Source organism: Charadrius vociferus, unplaced genomic scaffold, assembly GCF_000708025.1.
Source record: "Charadrius vociferus isolate BGI_N301 unplaced genomic scaffold, ASM70802v2 scaffold53, whole genome shotgun sequence".
Lineage (NCBI taxonomy): Eukaryota > Metazoa > Chordata > Aves > Charadriiformes > Charadriidae > Charadrius > Charadrius vociferus.
Window position 1 is genome coordinate 466348 of NW_009647574.1, and position 14818 is coordinate 481165.

Sequence of the window (14818 nt, forward strand, 5' to 3'; positions counted from 1 at the left end):
AAGCCTGGGCAGTCAGTGCCGCAGTCTGTGCTGCTGTTGGAGAGACGAGGAGCTGAGCGTTGTAGCAACCAGACCGGCCAACAGCCCGTAAGCACTACATCCCGCGTTAACTGGCAGAACATACACACCTTTTCTGGTAGAAAGTCGCTGATTCACTGCGTTGTTTTCACCCAGATTTATCTAATTCTGCATTAAACCGCTTTGAAGTAGCTCCCAGCCATGTCAAACTGGGCGCTGTGGGCCGCGGTGCAGCCGGGCCTGGAGGAGGGGCTGCCTCGCCATGGCAGCGCTGTGCTCCTCAGGCCCTGAAAACCTGTTCCTTCTGGGGAAGGCCCAGAACTGATGTCTATTGATTTTCCATCATGATTTAAAAAAAAAAAAATATCTAACTGTGACCGTCCCAATTTACAGTTCGTGTTTCAAGAAAGTGGCTCTTATGTCTTGCCAGCCCTCAGCACGTTCACTTGTTAAATTATGCATATGCTAATGAAGTGTGAAAATCAGCCAAATAACAACTCTCTGTAATCGCTTAATGTCCCCAGAGCATTGTGGCTTTTTTTTTATTATTATTTTATGATTTGTGACCCATTCTGAGTCACGTTTCTGCAGGGCACTCTTCCAACCACTGAGGTTAATTAGTATTTTCACTTTTTCCCTTCTGAAAGAAGCCCAAACATGTGCTCCCAACCCACAGTGCAGTTTGCAGTTTCCATTTTGAATTAAGTAATCCCCAGATTTTCATTAGAGTGGGGAGCAGCTTCCCAGCACAGTTGCTAAAATCCACATCGTTACCCTCGGCTGCGCCTGGGCGTGTTGGAAGGGACCGTGTCAGCCCTTGGGTGTCCTGCAGTCGCTTTTGCTGATTTGGGGGAGCGATGCCGCTCCTTGTCCCACCCTGGGCAGTGTCCCCCATCCCCAGGATGAAGCACTGTCTCGCCGTGCACACTGACAGCCGCAGCGGCGTCCTGCTGATCTGCCCAGAGCATTGCTCTGGAATATTAAAACATTTGTTGATTCCCCAGCTCTCCCGTCACTGCCACAGTGGAAGCCCACACAAACAATTACGCCTGATGCAGGCGGTACCAGGCAGGCAGCAGACCAGCGTCAGGAGGATGCTGCATTGACAGCATGTCATCTGTCACTAGAAACGGCTGTTCCTCCTTCCTGGCATGAACTGATGTCGAGTGCCGTGTTTGGACGCTGCATCATCCCACCCGAGGTGGGCGTGTGGGACCTTCCACAGTCCTGATCCCTCTTTGTCGCAGCCACTGCCCCAAGTTCCTTAGTGTTGCAGGGCACTGCCGGACTTGAAAAGGCTTGACGGGGCTGGCAGCGATGCTGGGAGTCACCGGAGGTGGGTGACGCTGCGGTGTTGGGTGGGGAGCCCTGAACTGAAGCTGGCCGTGACTCAGGCTTGCAGCGGGGTGTAAATCTGTCCTATGTGCTGTGTGGCCTTACTCCAAAGGTGTAATTCACTTGTTGGTGAACCTCAGCGGGCAGCAGGTTGAGGAGAGGGAAGTGCCTTGTCTTCCATTCAGCATCGGGCAGGCCACGGGTGGCAAACAAAAGCAGTGTTGCCTGACATTTGGTAACATCTGGTAACCTGCTTTCTCATTGACGACACAGGAAGGAATAGAGCCAGGGTGCCCAACTGTTATCTCACAGAGGTGTGGTGATGATTAATGTTTGCAAAGCCTCAAAATCATTTCTAGAAGGTGGTCTGTAAGAGAACATACTGTTTATTGCTGTGGGTTTTCAGTGGAAATTGTTGGATGTTGTATGATTTGGTGGTGACCATGGGTGCTTGAGACACACTCGATAACCATTCTCCTGCTGGATCGGAGCCGTGTTTCACACTCGCCCTGCTCTGCTCATGTCGGAAACTGGCTTGTGTTCAAGGTCTTTATGCTCGTGGTGCCACACTGCTCACCTATGGTTCCTGTGGAGCCACGCTCTTTGCTGTTAACCAGAGCTTTGTGCAAAGTGTGGGCCATAGAAGAAAAATAGCACTCTGTGTTCTTTTGTGACAGGGCCCGAACTCTTGGGAACTGACATTTTATATTGTCTCTACAGTGCATAGTTGTAAAAAAAAACAACCCAAACCAAACAAAAAAAAACAAACCAAAAGCCCTCAGACATACATGAAGCCCAATGTTTTCAATGGTGGCTGTGAAAGACTCTTAAATCCAGGTGGTTTTGCCTCGCAGCCCGTGCTGTGAATCAGAGAGTGGTGTGGGCCTGTGACCGGCCACGGTCTGCAGCATCCCTGAGCCACAGGTCACCGTGGGGAACAGCGAGGGACGTGCTCGTAATAGGCTCTGGCCTCCCTGGAAATTATTAATTAAACCTTCTGTTCTGCATGCCCAGATGCCACCAGTGTGAGCCCGCAGCCCTGGACAGCCCTGGGCAGTGTGAGCAGCGCTGACCCGGGGGAGCGACGCGGGGATCTGCCTCTGCGCCAGGCTGAGATGGTGGGGCAGAGGGGCCGGTGCTCTGGGGCAGGACGGGCCCGCTCCCTGCTCTGGCTTCGGCTGTGCTCGGCCTTGGCCGGAGCTGTCGGCTCCGGTGCTGACCCGTGCCGGCTGTGCCGCCAGCCCGGCGCCTCCTGGGGGTGGCTGCGCTCCTGGGACAGGAGCTGAGAGCCCCTGCGGCCCGTGGACCCGCGCGGCAAGACCGGGTGGGCAACAATATCTGTTTAAGCAGAATTACTCAGTTTGATAGAAAATCGGTGGCTCTGAGAATGGGATGTTTTACTAAAAGCGCATTGGTGTTACTGTTTGATTGCACGAGGATCTTCTGAAATAGCGGTCGCTGCGTCTAGACGAGCGATAGCTGTGTGCCACTGCGTGGCCCTGTCGTGTTGCAGGATCATCTTCTGTATTTCTCTCTGCATTTGTTACTAGTTTTAGAATAAACAAATCAGTTTTCCATGCACTCTAATTAATTTTGCCATGTTACTGTGTTAGCGATAAGACCTCACTAGGAGCAGCCAGGTTCAGCTCTGACTCTGGTTCCTGCAGATGAACAATGTCAAGATTATCTCAGTCTTACAATTTCATCCAAAATATTTGTACTAATACTGCCTGGGGAAGCACTATGTTTAGCTTCAATGATACAGCCGCAACACCAGAAACAGAGCTCCCAGCAAAGGCCTTTAATTCCCTGTCAGAATCAACTTAATTAAATCCCATCTGACTGGGAGAGGGTTTTCATTTGATCTAATGAATGCCCGTGCCTCCAGTTGGGAGCTTATTACATCCCGGAGTTTATTCCCTGGTACAAGCAAGGTTTGTCTGCTAGTTTCCGCTGAAGATAGATTAAAATAAATCCGAATAAATTTTCCTTCCAAGAGGACAAAATCCATGGTAGAATGATTAATTCAAAATGAAAAACAAGGGGACAGTAGTTGACTTTGGCAGCGTGCAGGACACGGCTGCGTGGCTACACTGGGCCGGTGGTGGAGCCAGTGGGCAGCGGTGCTGGCATGGCAGGATGCGCAGAGGAGCTGGCCTGAGCTGGTCGCCTGGAGAATGGACAGGAGCGTGTTCGTGTTGGGACGTCCTCAGCGCCCAGCCAGCCCGTGGTCAGTTGGGTGCCTTGGGGACAGTCTTCTGGAGCGCAGCCACCGAGGGCGGTGGGAGTCGGGGTCCCCGTGCAGGGGTGGTACTGTTCACCAGCACCTGCCCCCACTACAGCCCTCAGGTGGGATCTTGTGATGCACATTGGCAGAAAAGCGGGGGAGCTTTCTGCACTCTCCAAACTGCTCCAGAGGATATTTACTCCCTCAGCACGCTGAAATCCCGGGTGTTTGTGCACTTGCTCACAGTAAAAATTAACAGACCAGTTTGTGCTATGGCAAAGGCTGTGCCGAAGGGGGATCAGCAGTAACCTCTCGTCCTGCGTCGCTGCAGGGTCCTTCTGGGTTCTGCTAGGTGTATTTCTTGCAGGTGATGGTGATGATTAGCAGCCTAGCTAGGATCCAGCTGTGGACATCTTTAAGCTTTAAGATATTAGTTCTTCCATGTTAAAGATGAATTCTTGTTATCACAACCCAGCAGATCCTAAAAATAGCATGACCGTGACCTCTCCATTTCAGGTGCAGATTGAGTAGTGATTTATCACTCGGGGAAGTAAGCAAGGTTATTTCTTTTTTGGGCAGACAGGAGGAGGTATTCCAGTGATGTATTAGATCCTTATCTAAGTCAGGAGGTGAGCAGTATCAATTCCTGATTGGTTTCAAAAAGAAATATTTGTTATTTACACTTGCAATTTACAAACCAAGTATTTTTTTACTCTGCTACTTACTAGCAAGAGAGACAAAGCTTTCTTACTCAGACATATCATAGGCCATCCCCAGGGTGAAGGCAGCGCTTGTGTGCTTTCTGCTCTCCTGGCAGCACGGCTTCAGGTTTTGCCATGTGGTGCTGTGGTCGCTGAGCACCACGACAGCAGGTTCCCCCTTCGGCCAGCGGCTGCGGGCGACGCGGTGGCAGTGGGCAGGACTCTGCAGACGCTGGTGCCTGTTACATTTTCTGAACCATTACACCAAATGATGCTGAGTGCTGCTAGCTCCAGAGATGTACGTACAGACACCAGACTGATACCAGCAAAAAATGCAGAGTTCAAAAGATGGACTCATTTATAGCTATAATCTCCTCCTTCAGCTGCTGCACAAATTACTTTTAAGCAATTCATGTCAGTGGCTCAGAACATCATGTAATGAACCCAACACTAAATTGAAAGAAAGAAAGTTTAATTAAAATACTGCATGGAAAATGTCTTGAGACGAGCTCTTCCAGGGGCAGATTGGAAGTGATGGCACAGACATTCAGCTTCCGTTGGAAGAAACGTTAAAGTAGGCAGAAAGTCTATTTTATGATGAGTTTTAAACCAAGCAGACAGAACGTGTTTTGTGGACTGGCCCCATCACTCAGGCTTTTTCTGGACTAAGTTGTTTTTTGCACTGCTTTGTGAGGGGTTTGTGCCCCTGGGTGAGGAGCGCTGGAGCCATGGTGGACACCGTCGCTGAGCCCTGCACGGGCATCGTGGTTGAGCCCTGCGTGGTGGCAGACCCCGCGCAGCCACGGGTGCAGCGCCGTTGTGTGCCTGCAGGAACGGGCATGTCCCAGAGGAATGACCCCGAGCTGCACCGGTCCCTGAAAGCACTGGGGAGAGCAGTGGTGGATGCCGACGGGCCATGCCCCCCACCCCCCCACCCACACCCCCCCCGGAGAGGGGACCCACAGGCTGGAGGATTAGGGCAGAGACCTGCAGCTGATGGGACTTGATGGGGGCAGACGCAGGAGAAATGCTCTTGGCGGAGCACTGTGGTGGCCAGTGTCAAATGGAAATGCCCTGTTTGCTTGGAGATGGGGTGGCTCCGATGGCGTACTTTGAGTAGCATCTCCTGGCACCGCTGGGCTGCAGCTGCTTGAGCCCACCATGAAAGAAGTCCTTTTGTGGTACTTTCCTGCTTGATACAGCCCCAGATGTTGGATTAAGCCATCTTTAGCTGATTAAATTCAAATCTATGCAACAAATGCCAGGGACTGTCTGTACATAGCTTTAGTGTGTTTGCTTTCCCCTAAATATAGAATCGGGATATTAAGCACATTCTTTCAAATATCAGTGCTCTCTGAAGGCTGTGGCTTCCATGTACGCTTTCCTTAAAGGTAGATTATGGCAGGGACGGCTCAGCTGCTCTGTGCAGAAGGTGTTTATCTCCCGTCGGCTGTGTTCCCTGTGTGCTGTTCCCCGGTGAGCGCCGGGCCCACCTGCGTCTCGCCGCTGGTCCACTGGTGTTTCTCGCTCTGCGCTGCCTCCCCGCTGCCCCGTGCGCAGGCAGCCCGGGAGACGCCGTCCTCATCTCCGGGTGTCTTTATGAAAGCTCTGCAATGGCTCCACCCCGTTTACGCAGGGTACCCCCTTGCAGTAGTTGATCCTTTTCCCCTTCTGCCATTTGCTCGATCAGCTTTCTAAAGCCTATTCTAAGCTGCGCCGCCCTCGTTACAGCTTTCCAGCTTCAGAGAGGGGTATCCGGGGCCGTACTCGGCGTGGGCCGGGAGGGCTGTGATCTCCTGACGCGCTGCTGGAAAGTAAGTGTCCGTGTCCGGCCAGCAGAGGTGATTTGGTGAGGGGATGTCTGATCCTAGAGCTTCAGAGGAGATGAACATGAATTCTCTCACCTCCAGCTCTGAAAGATCAAAACGGGAAAAGGGTTGACTATTGCAAGGGGAGCCAGTGACATCCATCCTGTAAGATGACAGAGGGTCTTGAGATCTGAATCGTGCCTGGGCGAGCACTCGCGGGCTGCGCCGTGTCCAGCACCACGCTGCCGGATGCCTGTGACAGGTCTTACGGAAACTCTCTGTAGGGTCTGAAGCACTGGAAGAGCTAACTGGTCAGAAGGTCTGTGGACCTTCAGGGAAGGGGAACCCTGTTTTGGCAGACGGGAGGGGGGCTGCGGCAGGCAGAGTGCCGGTGGCAAGGGGGACCCCTGAGAAACTTCACGCGAGCTGCCCACTCCAGGCTGCAGGCTCTCGACTCTCCACTGGTGTCAGAAAACTGGGAAGGAGGGGAAAACAGAACAACCCTCTGATAGGGAAATTCTGAGCCCAGTTGCACAGAGGGTGGGTATGATTTAGGGGGTTCACTCATCCCACGCCCAGGTTTGCCCACCGGTGAGTCTCCATGTTTGTAAAGCGTTTTGGGATCCTTCATGGAATAAGTCCCTATCAGCGGTGTGCGTTACTGAACGCTCAGTGTCCTGATAGAAACTCCACTTGCTGGAGGAAATCTCTGCAGCGGTTGCTGCGTGTTGAGCTGCCTGTGTTCAGCCTCGGTGCCTGTTCCAGGGCACCAAACTGGAACAATGAGATGGAGAATGACATCAGCACAAGATGATAACAAATTTTGGTCATAAGCTGAAAACAGCTGCTATACATGAGAGGAAAGCTTGCTGCTTCCAGATTTTACTCGCTTAGCTGACATTTGGGTACTTCTAATTCAAATTTTTAAAAAATCAATAGGTTTTGCTGATAAGCTAACAGATGGCTTCAGCAAGATGACCAGAAAGACAGAATGCATGGCACACTGAGCGCTTTGGCAAAACATCCATCCTGGTGTCTGTACACCGACCCTTTTGCTGTAATAATAATTTAACAGTGATATTCATGTATTAGGGTTTCCCGCGTTTGCAAGGCAACGTCTTGAGAGTACACGTATGTGCTGACTATCGGTCGGTTGCTGTAGCGGTCGGCACAGTGCTGACCTTGCTAGAAAAGCAGTCTTTGTAGTCCTGCTGAGGATAAGGATCTTCTCAATACAAAGAGCGAGGTATTGTCACTGTCTGTGAATTGCGTTCCTATGTCAGCTCTTCAGGTTTCAGGAACCAGTGTTGTCACTGGAAACGACAGGTTTTCGGATGGTATTTGGAAACCAGACCACTTTCTGGGTTGCTTATTCTTTATGGCCATGAATGAGAAGTGCCCAGACGGTCTCGTGGCAGACCTGGTAGCGAGCCCAAGGTTTGTAGAAATCCTTAGGGATTTTAAAGGTGTTAGTGTGGAAAGGGTGGAGGGCTCGATTGATGCTCAGGTGCTTTTTACAAAATCTAATTTATTTTAAGAGTGTATTTTTGCAGGAGGACTTGGATTTTGTATTATGATTCCTAAGCCCAAATCAGCCATATTGAGGAGGGTTTCTGTCTTTTGCCTCTCAGTCTCTTGGCAAAAGGATGGCAACGTAAATTCTGCAGCGAGCCAAGGCACAGAGTACAGTTGGATGAGTCGTCTGGGGATGCTGCTGGCAGTGCGAGCCTGCTCGGCCGCGCAGCACGGGCAGCCAGCGCGGTGTCCAGCCGGGCGCGCGGGGGCTGCAGACAAACTGCTGTCAGAGCATGTCACTGCCCAGGCGCGGGTCCTCCGATCCCCTTTAACAGTAGAAACGTCAGCATGTAATGGAAGGCTGCACCTACGTGTGTGTGTGTGCATGACGGAGGAATACTGTAGAAAAGAACAGTAAAAATAGAAGAAAGCTCATATAGGAAGTGATGGATATTAGTAATTGCACAATTTGTGATAGGTTTCATTTGCTTGAAATTACCACACCCTGTAGAGCATGTTTTGTCATTATTTTAAACATACTTACAGTGTGTCTGTCCACCACAATCAGGATTATTAAGGCGGCATCTTTAAATCTTTCCCGTCACGCACAGAGCTGTGGGCACCTTTGCTCTCCACGAGTGGGCAATGCCGCCTCCTCCCCTACTTACCTGTGTGTTGAAGTTGGTATCCCCGAGGACGGCACTGCGAGCTGGTGCCGGGCACGCAGCCCCAGAAATGGCTCCTGCTGTGTCCCGGTGCCAGGAGGAGCGGTGGGTGCTCGCATGGGGCACAGCCCACCCTGCTGCTCATCTGGGGCCGGGGATCTTCATGGGGGTGAGCGCTGGTCCCTGCGGCCGAGGCTGTGCCATCCGGGCCAGGGAGCGCCCACTCGGCTGGTGGAGGGCTGGTCCTGGCTCCTGCAAAGCCACGTGCTCGGGGACACCATAAAGCAGCCATTAATTTTCCTCTCAAAGTGAGAAGGATTATTTGCGCTGGAAGAGAGATTCTCTGGGTCCCACACTAATTGTCTTGATTAACACGCGGTTCCGCCATCACAGGTGTAATGTATAACAGCTCTATAAGGTTTTCATAGCCTGACCAATTAAAAATTGTCATTAATCCAAGAGCTAATGAGTTCTGCATCTTGATGCTGCAAGAGGAGTTTTGCGTCGCACGTGCAAATCCATGCCCGGGGAGAGTGGGTCGCACGCGCCCGCGTTCCGGGGCTGGCTGTGCGCTGCGGGCACTGCCGGGATGGGGGACCCGGGCGGCCTCATGGAAGCCAGCCCTGTGGCTTTGCCCCCTGCTCTGTTAACCTCCTCGGCTGCTTGTGGCGAGCGTGGCTGGATAACGAAGGGTGTCGCGTCGCGGGGGACACGTGCCGTGCCGCGCCGCAGGGTGCTGGCAGGGGCGGGAGCGCAGGGAGCGGGAGAGAGCAGCTTGGGGCGCAAGCGCCGCCCGGGAGCAGGAGCCCAGTGCAGGGGCTCTCACTGTGGGCACCAGCCCCCGCCTTGCTGCTTTCAGCCCTTGGCCTCTGACTTTTCTTCCTGCCCAGAGCTGCCATCGGAAACCACCAGCATTTTCTGAAGCAAGCTCTTCTGCCCTGAGAGCAGTGGCTGCTGCGCACCCCGCGGGACACGGCCCCTGCCTGCTGCGGTGCGGTGCCCACACTCTGCTCCGGTGCAGCACCAAAGCTGCCAGCGTCTCCTCGATGGCCGGAGGGCCACCTCCTTTCCTGCAGGATGGGTTTTCCCTGGGCTTGTCAGGGTCTGGGTGTCCTGGTGGGGGTAGGAGGTTTGGCCTGGCCTGTCGCGTAGACCGATCCCCCTGCACCTCTCCATTTCACCTCCTCTCTTCCCTCTCTGCTGTGCTCCTTGCTCATCCCCACATGGATGGGAGGGCAAGGGACCGCCGAGACCCAGCACGTAGCTTCATCTTCCAGTCATAGCTCTTCTCTCCTCTCCCCATGCTCCTTGGGTGCAAGGCCGAAGGTGCAGTGTGTCCCTCCTGGACGCTGGGTGATGGCCACACTGTATGGCCAGAGCCTTACATCTCCTGGTTCAGTAGGGAAGATAAGATCGAGCACGTTCCTGCTCCGCCTGGGAGAGGTCCCAGAGCTCCTTCGAGATAGTGACTCCAGCCCTTCGCTTCGCCACACATGGTGTTACAGTCAGCTGCAACGGGACCCTCTGAAGTCAGATGTGTCGGGGTGAAAAAGGAGTATCTCTGTCGAGTGCCATGTAAAATTATGGTTCTGTCTGAAAGCTGTTGTTGGCTTTCTTTTCTATTTTATTGTTCTGCACCTGTTAATGATCCGACCCATTGCATTTCGAAGCTGCATGGTGCCTGCTGATTGCATTCAGCTCCGGAGGAGTGTTCGATCACGGCTGCCACATGACGGGGACGGAGCGCTGCCCTGCACACCCCAGCGCCTGGGACCGTGAGAGCCGCTGCTCTCTGTGTGCCTTCATGCTGAACACTTCCATGACATTATTTCCTCCTGAACTCTCATTTCCAGCAGTTACAGTGAATTAAACCTTGCGAGGACGATGGGAGAGAAGTAAATCCGTTTAGGCACTCTGGAAGAGGCACTGCAGTGGGGGGTGCGCTGGGGGAGGTACCAGATGGAAGTTTCTTTCGTCTGGGTCGGTAGCGCTAAATTATTCTTTGCTGTAACAAGGGCAGAGAAATTTTGAATGTGCCAGTATTTTTAGCACTTAAATCTAGGAGAATTATTCCATTTTGGGGAAGAGTAGCAGCTGCTGCTAGCTTTGCAGCATCGCACCATCGCGACGAGAAGCTGTGTACCCAGGTGGCAGAGCTCGGTGGTGTGTCCAGCCTGCCCCGGAGATGCCGGCAGATTCCACTCTGAGTTGGGACTCCAGCCTGACCCTGGCAGAAAACAGGACTCGCGATGGGGCAGAGGAGCAGGACTGGGCTTTCCCAGGGCTTGGAGGTGCTCAGCCGTGGTGTTTTGCCGCAGAGCCTGGCCTCCCTCCTTTGCCGCAGCCCTGGCCCGTCCGGGATGGAGGTGTCAGGCAGGTGCTGTCCGTGCTGTGCCGTGCCGTGCCGTGCTTCACGCTGTTGGCGAGCGGTGGTGTTTCAGGGCGTTTTGCTGATGATACCAGATCCTTGCTGGGCTTAATGCAGTGGAATTGATTTCTGTTTGCCAGGCTATCATTCACCTCAGCGGGGAAAAATCAATGCAGATCAATCACACGTGATTTGCATGCCATAAGATCCCAGTGTAACCTCTGCTGTCCTCTTCCCTTCCCCCCCTGCTCCCCCCCACCATGGACCACACAGTCTGGGGGAGGATTGATGGCCTGGGCTCAGCCCTGCATGACCCTGCTAAACCCCCTTTGCCCGTTCTGGTGGGACTCGGGTGGTGCTTCCCTGTCCCCTTCCAGCTCCGTAGCCTTGCCCAGGCTTCCCTCTGCAGCTCGTCTTTTGTGCAGCCAAGGGGCCCTGAAATCCTGTTTGTTCTGGTGCCACACTACCACTTGTCCAAAAAGCTGCAGTCAGGTCTTTGGGTGAGCTTTTTGCTCTGCCTGCTGGGGTGGAGACTGGGAACTCTGGTTCTGCTGTGGGCTGTGCTGCGGGGACATGGGGCTGGGTCCTGCTCCTGCAGCTGGCACTGCCGGTGCTGCTCTTGGAGCTGTTGGGATGCTCTGCTTTGTGTCGTAGGAAGTGCTCCCAAAGTGCCCTGGCCATCCCCAGAAGAGCTGAACCTGTTAAAGCTTCAAAGTTCCTGAAGTGGCCAGGACAAGTCCTCAGCTGCCTTCCTTATGTGGGGGTCCCTGTTGTGTGCGGATCAGGAGGGGCTGGCCCCAGAAGCATTCTCCATTCTCCAACCTTTCATCATCCAGAGGGCTGGAGCCCCTCTGCTGTGAGGACAGGCTGAGAGAGTTGGGGTTGTGCGGCCTGGAGAAGAGAAGGCTCCGGGGAGACCTTATAGCATCTTTCCAGTATCTGGAGGGCGCCTACAAGAAGACTGGAGAGGGACTTTTTACAAGGGCGTGTAGTGATAGGACAAGGGGGAACCATTTTAAACTGAAAGAGGGGAGATTTAGATGAGATACCAGGAAGAAATTCTTCCCTGTGCGGGTGGTGAGCCCCTGCAAAAGGTGGTGCAGGTTGCAGGTGCAGGTGCAGGTGCAAAAACCCTGGGGCAGGTTGCCCCGAGAAGCTGTGGCTGCCCCCTCCCTGGAGGTGTTCAAGGCCAGGTTGGACGGGGCTTGGAGCAACCTGGGCTGGGGGGAGGTGGCCCTGCCCGGGCAGGGGGTGGGACTGGATGAGCTTTAAGGTCCCTTCCAGCCTAAATCATTCTATGATTCTATGATTTGTTGGGCAGTCGGCACGCTCCACAGACAGGCATGGTTGGCCTGTTTGCATTTGGGAATGGTAGTTGGTTAGTTTGAGTTTGCTTTGGGTTTTTTCTTTTGTAAATGTGAACTTAGAAAAGTGAGAGCAGGTCATGCTTCCTTTTAAAATGCCTTGCAGTGTTCAAGCATTGGTATTTTCACAGCTCTCCATCAAAACTTTGCAAGTCTGCATTTAAAGCTCAGACATGCAGCATGAATTCCTCATTGCTGACAGTGTGTGCGTTTCAGAGTTATTAAAAAACCCACCCTGCTCGCTTTTTCTATTTTTTTTAAGAGAGGCAGACAGAAAGAGAAACTGAAGGGATCTCTTTTAAACAGTGAGATACAGAGCGTCTCACAATTTCCTGAGCAAGGTACGACCCACAGGCTGTCACTGAGGTTCGGCGCCAGGAGTCCTCCTCAGGCAGCTGAGCATTGTGCTGCATTATTCAGTGGGAACCCGAAGGTTTGCGTCCTCCTGGAAACCCCTTTCTGAGCTTGGGGTCTACCTCCTGCCACGGAGTGGTGGTATGTGGAGATGGTGCTTCACCTGCACCGAGACCCGCAGAGGGCCCATGGGTGGTCCGGCTCTCCCGTTACCAGACATGCCTGGTATGTCTGGTAACATTTCCTTCCTTAAGCCCTTTAATTTTTCATTACCTCCTCGTGCTTTCTTCATCCACCTGAATGGTTTCAGATGTAGATTTCGTTCTCCGTTTGTTCTCCCATCAGCATCCCATTTGCTTCCTCCATCGCCGCTGAGCAGCGGACGGGGGGGATCACCGTGCGACACAGCATCCCGTCCGCCCGGCACATCCCCTCTGCCCCCGCTCGGTTCGAGGGACTGACCCGGGGGGAGAGACGTGTTTGCGCTGAGTTATTATCCCACACTTATCAGCATTAAACTGGATTTGACAACTCATGGCCTGGGATTTGAATGATCTAAATCCTTCTTTGTTTGGCAGCCTGGTTTGCTGTTATTTATGGTGCTTCCCAATGTATTATCATCTGCAGAATTGGAGGCTTTGTCTGCGGTGCCACCAGCCAAGTGATTTATACAGATAATAAAAACATGGGGGCACCCGGAGCCGAGCTGCGGCCAGGAGAGCCCTCGCGGCCCTCGGGCAGGCCGAGCCGGCAGGAGCGCCGCAGCGAGCGGTGAGGAGGTCAGGAGCTGCCTGGGAAAGACAGAGCTCCACCCTTGAGGAACTGGGGAAGGAATTGGCCCCATGGCGTCATCTGCACAACTCCTGCGCCTGTGTGCGGGTGCTGGGTCATGGTCCTGCCTGCCGCTCCCCGAGAGAGACCCATCCCACCAGGAGAGCAGCCAGAGGGAAGGAGGTGCAGGAACGACTGCCGCGCTTTGTGGATTGCCCTCAGTCGCAGACAAAGGGCAGGTCCTGGTGACCATCAGGTCTGAGGTCCAGAGCAGAGCCGCGAGGGCTGAAGCGTTCCCCTCTGCTCTGCCCCAGGGGAACCCCTCGGTCCCTCTGCCACAGGGTGCCCTGAGCGAAGCTGATGTTTGCACCCCGCGGAAGGGCCGGTATCACAAGAGAGCAACGCTCTGCACGTCTGGAAGGAGCTGATTGCCAGGGCTGGTTTAGAGGCAAATCCCTTCTTTGTCACCCCAAAGTGCCCCTGTGGGATGGACCATGGCTGTGACCCCTTCCAAGGAGCAGGGAGGCAGGGGCCAGTTCCTTGGAAATGAGGCTGGTCAAAATCTGACGGTTTTGTTGTATTTTTGTCAACGTTTTGGCAGGAATGAGAACAATCCTAAAAATCTCTGAAAATTTTGCAGATTTATTTTCTGCTTTTTTCTCTCCTGATTATTGCCACGTGATGCTCTTCTCCTACATCTTCCACAAGTGTAAATAGATGCATCCACTTGACTCCAGCAGGGCTCCCCCAGTTGGTCTGTCCCACAAAGTGCAAGAGCACCAACTTGTCACTTGTTTTGGGTGAGTGAAACTCTAGGGTCCTTTTATGCATGAGGGGCTGAGTAACACTGACGGAGCACCAGGACTTGGAGAACGCGCCAGCTCTCCGGTACCGGTGCCTGGGGCGAATGAGCAGGCTGTGCGAGACGTTTATAGGAACAGACAAGCTTTAGGGTGAAACCATGCACGGCAGCCTGGAGATGTCAGCTCTGGGTCTTGTTGGGTTGGAAACTGCTAATTTTGCAGCTGTGCGACTGACTCCTTTGTGGACCTCAGACACAAAGTTTGCTCTTTGGGATCTTCCCACTGTAGCCAATTTATCGTAATGATGCTTACAGTAATGCTTCTCCTGCCTCTAAAGGGTTTTCTCTGGGGCTCACAGAGCGTGAAGCTTTGCAGAAATGTTTGTGCGTCTGTCGTGGTCCTGCCCTGCCAATGGAGGAGACGATATGTGGGAGGGCTGCGTCACTCTCGAGGGTGCAGAAGGCATGGGAGCAGAGGCAACCAGGGAGGACACTGTCATGCCGTGACTCACGCGTCCCCTGCTGTAAGCTGACAGCGCTCCGGCACACCTTCTGGCAGTTAACATGAGGCCAGTGCCAGTGACACGCTGCAAGCCCTCGGAACGAGCTTCTGCCGACATCGCTCCCGGTGTCGGTGTCGGCAGCAGAGCTGGGCTGGGTCTGGGCAGCAGCTGGGTCCTGCAGGCAGCGTGTGGCAGTGCCACCTCGCAGCCAGTACCCACCAGCCTGCCCGGCCACGGCACCCAACACGCACTGGACTCGTAAGCACAGTGCCAGTGCATTTCTGAAAAGCTAATTAAAAACTGGGGGTCATCCAGTAAAGCTCTGGGTGTCAAAGGTTGCTGTAACACACGCGCCTCAGCTGGAAAGGGTGTCCGCCTACAAATGGG

At 53.6% G+C, this 14818-nt stretch overlaps 1 protein-coding gene across 2 annotated transcripts in view; it reads left to right on the forward strand.

Moving 5' to 3' along the window:
* PPP2R2B (protein phosphatase 2, regulatory subunit B, beta) overlaps nucleotides 1-14818 on the forward strand; it is a 104287-nt gene that overhangs the window by 56384 nt on the left and 33085 nt on the right. The window contains exon 1 of one of the 2 annotated variants that reach the window (XM_009880906.1): nucleotides 14246-14267. The exons of the other annotated variant lie outside the window; for it this stretch is intronic. Within the exon in view, the coding sequence (XP_009879208.1) occupies nucleotides 14246-14267 (22 nt within the window). Of the gene's footprint in view, nucleotides 1-14245; nucleotides 14268-14818 lie in introns of those variants that run through there. 2 annotated transcript variants of the gene reach the window in all.